This window comes from Pteropus vampyrus, unplaced genomic scaffold, assembly GCF_000151845.1.
Source record: "Pteropus vampyrus isolate Shadow unplaced genomic scaffold, Pvam_2.0 Scaffold357, whole genome shotgun sequence".
NCBI lineage: Eukaryota > Metazoa > Chordata > Mammalia > Chiroptera > Pteropodidae > Pteropus > Pteropus vampyrus.
In genome coordinates, this window is record NW_011889138.1 from 1,743,932 (window position 1) to 1,751,345 (window position 7,414).

A 7,414-nucleotide genomic window follows, 5' to 3' on the forward strand; every position below is an offset into this window, starting at 1 on the left:
CATTACATATCCTGGGATGTGGGGCAAAGTGTGTGTTCAGAGATGTGTGCCTAGACTCAGGTGAGGCTGAATAGGTAGACGGGGATCTTGTTCTGAGGGAACCTCAGTGCCAACATACGAAGAATTTGCTGTCACAGTTCAACTTTGTTTGATATTCAGAGTCAAGTGCAGCTTATGGCTTTCTCTATTCCCTTCGATCACACCTCACTAAATTGTATGGGAAATCAGCATAGGTTATGAACAGGTGTGTTATTTACCAATAACAATGAGTGGACTTATGAGTCAACAAATGACAGTCAATGAGAACATGGCCCGTGTTCCAGAAGATCCCATGGTTTCGTCTTGAATAAGACCTCCCAATGTCTCCTAACAGTTTACCACCATAATGAATTGCACGAGGAACTGTTTCCTCTGTTATTTATAGGGTGTAAAACAATTCAGCCTCCATAAATGATATGTGTTTCTCTGTTTAAACTTTATGTGTGTAATAAAACACACGCATGCTTCTTAAAATTTCCCTTTATTTTTAAATCATGGTTAAAAGTTATCTGTGTTACTGTTTTTTGTTTTTTTTTTCTCATTGAACTTTGTTTTAATGGGATCTAGAAATGCTGTGACAGAGTTTTGGTCAAGTTGTTTCCATTAAAAAGTACTGATTTTAAAAACTAATAACTCAAAAACTGCCACACATACAAAAAGAAAACAAATGGTCCACAAAACATTCTCCTTTCTTTCTGAAGGTTTTATGATGCATTGTGATCATTAACCAATCTTTTACTATTAAACTTAAATGGCCAGTTGAGACCAACTGTTCTGAGACCATTCTCCCACCACTGATTAAGACACGAGTGGCAGGTATTGGGGATAATATTCATTTAGCCTTCTGAGCTTTCTGGGCAGACTTGGTGACCATGCCAGTTCTGGCTGCCTTCTTGTCCACTGCTTTGATGACACCCACAGCAACTGTTTGTCTCGTGTCATGGACAGCAAAACGGCCCAGAGGAGAACAGTCAGAGAAGCTCTCAACACACATGGGCTTGCCAGGAACCATATCAACAATGGCAGCATCACCAGATTTCAAAAGCCTCGGGCTATCTTCTAGCTTTTTCCAAGAATGATGATCAATCTTCTCCTTCAGCTCAGCAAATTTGTAAGTTATTTGAGCTGCGTGACAATCCAGCAAAGGTGCATATGTGGCACTGAGTGGTTCAGCATAATCACTTGAGCCGTGAAGCCAGCTGCTTCCATTGGTGGGTTATTTTTGCTGTCACCAGCCATATTGCCACAATGAATGTCTTTGAAAGACACATTCTTGACACTGAAGCCCATAATGTTCCCAGGAAGAGCTTCACTCAAAGCTTCATGGTACATTTCAACAGACTTTACTTCATTTGTTACATTGACTGGAGCAAAGGTGACCATGCTGGGTTTGAGAACACCAGTCTCCACTCAGCCCACAGGGACAGTACCAATACCATCAATTTTGTAGACATCCTGGAATGGCAGACGCAAAGGCTTGTCAGATGGATGAGCTGGTGGCAGGATACAATCCAGAGCTTCAAGCAGCATGGTTCTACTTGCACTGTCATCTTTATGGGTGACTTTCCATCCCTTGAACCAAGGCATATTAGCGCTTGGCTCCAGCTTGTTGTCACCATTCCAACCAGAAATTGGCACAAATGCTACTGTGTCAGGGTTGTAGCCAATTTTCTTAATGTAGGTACTGACTTCTTTAATAAATTCCCTGTGTCTTTTCTGGCCATAAGGCAGCTCAGTGGAATCCATCTTGTTAACACCAATGATTAGTCATTTCATACCCAGTGTGTAAACCAGAAGGGCATGCTCGTGGGTCTGCCCGTTCTTGGAGATACTTGCTTCAAATTTACCAAAACCAGCAGCAACAATCAAGACAGCACAATCAGTCTGTGATGTCCCTGTAATTATGTTTTTGATAAAGTCTCTGTATCCTGGGGAATCAATAATGGTCACATAATACTTGCTAGTCTCGAATTTCCACAGGGAGATAATGATGATACCATGCTCACATTCGGTTTTCAATTTATCCAAGACCCAGGTACACTTAAAAGAACCCTTCCTCATCTCAGCAGCCTCCTTCTCAAATTTTTCAATGGTTCTTTTGTCGGCCCCACCACATTTGTAGATCAGATGGCCAGTTGTGGTAGATTTGCCAGAATCTATGTGTTCAATGATGATGAAGTTGATATGAGTCTTTTCCTTCTCTATTTTAGCTTAGATGTAGCATTGGTTTTCATGACACCTGTGTTCTGGCAGCAAACCCATTGCAAAAAAAGCTGTGTTACTGCTTTTCATTTCACTTCATTCACTTTTGGCATAAAGTATTTTATTCCATATGTAACAAAACATCCATTAATTGTGATATTAATTTCTATGGTTTTTGTCTAAAGTGCAGAACACGCTTGTCGATATTCTCATAAGTGTCAATGCGCGCGCGCGCGCACACACACACACACACACACACACACACGTTTTTCTCTAGTGTCTGTAGTTGTGGGCTAGAGCTGTGTTCTCTTTCTTTTAACTAGTAATAATTACTTATTCCCCAAACTGAATGAAGCAATTCTTACTCTTGCTAGTAATGTGCTGGGACTCTGGGCACTCAATATTTCTCCCACAGTTGATTGGGCCATTGTTTTCTGTTTGCCACTCATGTAGATGTATTAGGTTTTGGCAACATAATTTCATTGAAACTGGTAAAGCACTGAGATGGAACTGACCATGACCTTTAATATAGAGGAAAACATACGTGCAAACTGAGACCATTCATGACATGTGTTACAGCTGGATTGTACTCATTTGCGAAAGACAGTTCTATCCACTCCACCCCAACAGCATTCACATTGGTCTTTAGATTGGCCACAAAGAAAGTATTTACCTCAAACAAATATGCAAATACCATAACTCCCAGCACTCTAAAAACTTATTTCAGAGTCAGTTTAGCATCACGTCATCAGGCTGTCACTTCAAACACCAGTGTGCACATAGAAACTGAAGGCATTTCTTAGAAACTATCATGTGATGAACAGAGGCTGGTTCTATGTGTCCAGAGGGGAGTTGGGGGAATGATCTTGGACTTATCTGTTCCAAACTGGAGCTGATTTTACCCATTTGTTCCCTTATCTAAGACAGATTCTGGATTCTGAGCTGAGGAAAAGTATGTATCAAGTTACGTGGCTATTAAAAATGAAGAAGAATATATATACATATGAAAGCAGACCAGGCGTGAAGATGTGGATTGAAACCTTTCTGTTTCAAGAAATTCGGTAATGGGAGGGAGGGACTGTCCACAGCTTAGCTGCAGATTCTCTACAGGCAACACTCCAGATGTTTGTCATCGTGTCAGCAATGTTTACAGTTCTTGACATTCTGTATAGTTCTCTCAATTTGTGCTGCATATATTCTTCTAGAACGTCCTGATCATGCAAGATTTATTTTCAATGATCTGCCTCACTGAAATGTGGGTTTGTTGCCTTCTGTGTTGTCCTCTTGCTGCTCCCTGGGTCCCCTCAGGCGGGGTCGAGCCTGAAACAGCAGCACCCCGAGGACCAGCAGGATCAAGGCAGCCACGACCATCCGGATGAGATTCCCCAGCGTGTAGTCTTGGGGGAGGGAGGCTGGGAATTGTGGACAAAGAGGTCACAGAGGTCATGCAGATCACAGTCCTCAAAGATCCCAGATGTGCACCTGCCCCGTGACTGGACGTGACCCTCTGTACCACACTTGACTGAGGGTCTACAGACCCCAAAGCTGCATGGAGTAGGAACAGGAGGAAGATGCAGGGCCCTGTCTGCCCCTTCATGTCATCTGTAGCACCAGTCCTTGTCCCCAAAGTCGGCCCTCCACACTCTGCACTCTCCCTGCACACGCCCAAGCGGGGTTAGGCCTGCAGGGGGTGTGGTGTTCCTCATCTTTTCCATCTCTCCTCGGCAAGGGATTCCCCTATGGTCAATCTCCTTGTTGCTCCTCCCTGTCAACCTAAGCCCAGAGCAATCCTGGGACAGGAGATGGAAATCAGGGCTGTGATAACTGCCGAGACGCTGTGGGGGTGTGAGCCCTTCGTCCTTGGTCAGAGCAAATCTGTCAAAGCCGGCCTCCGAGTGACACTGGAGGCTCAGCCGGTCTCCAGACAGCACCAGCGTGCTCGGCTAGGCTGAGAGGGAGGGCTCCCTGTACACACTTGGGGAGGAGGGAACAGAGGCACCGAGGGGACACGCCCCACATTGCTTACTGAGACTGCAGAGTTTTCACATGTCCTTCCCCCAGCCTCCCGCCTGTGATTCTGTCCCCAGGAGGCCAGTGTCACTGACCCCCATGACTCCCAGGGGTCCATTGGACACAAGGCTTAGGTCAACCATTTGGGGCCAAGGAAAGAGATGGGACTGGGCAGTGGTGGTCCCCTCACCTGTGACCTCGAGACGCAGAAGGTCACTGGGCTCTGACCATTCATAGACGAAGGAGCTGTGAGAACCATAGCATCTGTAGGTCCCCCCATGGGAGGTGCTTGCGGGGCCCATGGGGAACAGGGCCTGCCACCTCCCAGTGTTAGGCTGCAATTTAGATTCCACTTGTAGGAGTGGGTCAGCCCCTCCCTCCTTCAGCAGATGGAAAGTGCCGGATGTGAACTCTGAGCTACATAAGAGGGACAAGTTCTCTCCTGAGGCCACCACAGGGCTTGGGTAGGCTGAGAGGGAGGGTGCTCCGTACAAGCCTGAGGGAGAGAAGGGAGCTGTGTTCAAGGAGGACTGTCACCCCCACCCCAGGTGTGGGCTATGAAGGATGAGGTCCCCCTGAGGCCACACTCTATTCCCTTCTATCCACAAGGAGGAGCCCAGAGTGGGGAGGGGACAAGGCCCCATCCCCTTACCTGTCACCGTCAGGGGCAGCAGGTCACTCCACTCTGACCAGCTGTTCCCGCTGATGTGATATGCACACTGGTACCGTCCTGCAGTAGAGGAGCTACTGGATTCAATGGAGAAACCCGTCCTGTTGCTGGATTCCTCTAGGGTCTTCTTAGCTGAGGGTCCAGAGCCCCCCTCTTTATAGAGACGGTAGGCATCAGCCTGCAGAGACCCCTGACACCAGATGGTCACGGGGCTCCCTAAAGTGACCATGGGGCTGGGGTCAGCCCTAATGGTGGGTTTGGGGAGGTCCCCTGGAAAGGAATCAGACCTGAAGTGTCAGGGGCACCCTTCTCCCCTCAGTTTCCCCAGCTGTTACTCCAGGCCCCACCTCCACTGGTCACCATCAGCCCAGACCCGCCGTGCTCTCCCAACTGCGCAGAGCTGTTTTGGGGCTGAAGCAGGAGTTCTGGGGGCACTTACCCGCTTGTACCAGGTCCCATGGGCCCTGACACAACCCTGAAAGAGAGTCCCATGAGAACAGTCCCCACCCCCACACAGAAGCTCCAGGCCTGTTCTGGGCCCCCGGGTGCTGGGACCAGACCTAAGTCTGAGAGTGTGTCTCCTCCTCTGAAAATTCTGTCCCCACGGAGCCTCCCTGAGTCCTGGGGTCTCTCAGGGACGAGGACCTGGGAGGAGAGGGGACCTCATCCCACCTCTTTCCCCAAAGCTCACCGAGGCAGAGAAGGGCAGTGAGTGTCAGAGTCATGGAGCTGCCTCCCAGGGTTCCCGGTCGTGCAGGTGGCAAATGAAGTCCACAGATCCCAGCACGACCGATAGACACACAGGGTGTGACAAGGCCCAGGCTTCTTGTGACACATCACGGCTTCCTCTTTAGCAACCTCAAAGGAAGGGGAACAGCTCCTTCCAGAGCCCCGTTCTGCTCTCCCTAAAGGGTGGCCTGAGGAGACTCCAGCCTCTGGGACTGTTGAGACCACTTCTGAGTCTCACCAGATCCCACATGCTCTGCCTTCACCTCATGCCAAACCCAAATCCAGAGGGCTGGTGCCAGAACATGAGGGTAGAGGACTCAGGGCAGGACTTAGGATCAGCCCAATTTCTGTTCCAACTCTGCCTCTGCCTTTCTAGAATCTGCGTGACCTTGAGCAAGTCACTTCCCTTTCCCGAGCTTCTCTAATTGCAAAGTTTCTTCCTTCCTTCCACCGTCCTGGCAACCAACTGTTGTTTGCTGAGCAGTCACCCTGTCCAGGTGTGAGATTCATTGCTGAAGGTGACCGAGTCCTTCCTTGAATGCATGGAGCTCTGATTAGTGACAAAGACAATGCAAACGTTTAGACAATGGATAATTTGGCTATAGGTTAGGTGTGTTCTTGAGGATGAGCAAAACAGAGGACAGAGATTCAAAGACAGGTGACGTCTAGCAACATTAGTCCCAGAGTGCGGGGACCTTCTGGAGAAGGAGAGAGCAGGACACAATAGGGGTCAGCACATGTGCGGTGAGAGGATGGCACCCTCGGCCAGGCGGAGGGTGACAGCTATAAGAGCCGAGTCATCAGGAGTGCTGTGCCCTGTCACTCAGGCTCTTGTGCACCCTGCAGGTTCTCCTAGGTTTTACCTTAAGGTAACAGAAAATGTCGGTCACAGAAAGTATGAACAGATTGCTGTTTTGAGAAGCTGCCACTGTGTAGAAGAGTTGTATTGACCACGGTGATAAAACTTCAATACCAATGCAACCCCTGGGTGATAAGGTGATGAGTATTCCAAGTGGTTATGAGAGTGTCTCATAAAACCCTTACGCAAATCCTGTAACACAAACACGTTCACAGCTGAGTAGAAAGAGGCAGGAAGACTTCTCTTCCTGTCATGGTCCAGAAACTTTGGAAAGGAGTCCACTCTGTTCTGATTGGCTCAGAGAGCACCTGGAGAAGGCGCAGGGTGGTCACGACCAGGTTGTGGTGTGTCTGGGGAGGGGAAGTGTTCGCTGGGATGTATTTGCTGTGTGGGGAGGAGCTGGCTCTGCTGGGGCTGCAGAGTTTAGCTCAGCCCATCTCCAACCGCATGGACTATCAGGCAGAGAGAGACACTTGGACATTACTGGAATAAGGCGGAGACCTGTGCAAGGTTTGGTGTAGGGGGTGGTCAGTGCCAGATAAGTGTGGGGCCGCGAGAATAAACACCTCAGCTGGGAGTGAAGGACTGGAGGAGAGAGGCCAGGACGGAGGTGGTGGAGTTGCACCATCGAAGCATCTTGTCCCTTCAGCTGGGCTTGATGGTGGTGATGGGCTGGGTCTTGCACATAAGGGCCCAGAGTAGAGCTGTTGACTCTGCCTTGGCTGATGGAGGAGCCACTGGGGCCATCACAGGATAGATGACCCCAAGAGCACAGAGAGGGATGAGACCATGTTCCCAACACTGTCCCTGACTCTCGGAGTGCACCACCATGTCCCTCCTGTCCCCGTGTGGGTGTCTCCCTCACACTCCCTCTCTCTGACTTCCTCATGTCTACCCGAAGCAGC

General features: G+C 49.0%; 1 protein-coding gene and 1 pseudogene across 1 annotated transcript; both read right to left on the reverse strand.

Annotated features, from left to right (window-relative positions):
- Positions 1-856: 856 nt before the first annotated feature.
- LOC111731244 lies at positions 857-2,250 on the reverse strand (annotated as a pseudogene).
- A 1,094-nt stretch (positions 2,251-3,344) lies between these two features.
- On the reverse strand, positions 3,345-5,699 carry LOC105304926 (leukocyte immunoglobulin-like receptor subfamily A member 5). Its single transcript, XM_011379297.1, has 5 exons — positions 5,613-5,699; positions 5,361-5,396; positions 4,904-5,191; positions 4,442-4,747; positions 3,345-3,653 (listed from the first exon to the last, which is right to left on the reverse strand). The coding sequence occupies exons 1-5, from the start codon at positions 5,644-5,646 to the stop codon at positions 3,487-3,489; spliced, it is 831 nt and encodes a 276-aa protein (XP_011377599.1). The 5' UTR covers positions 5,647-5,699; the 3' UTR covers positions 3,345-3,486.
- Positions 5,700-7,414: the final 1,715 nt, after the last annotated feature.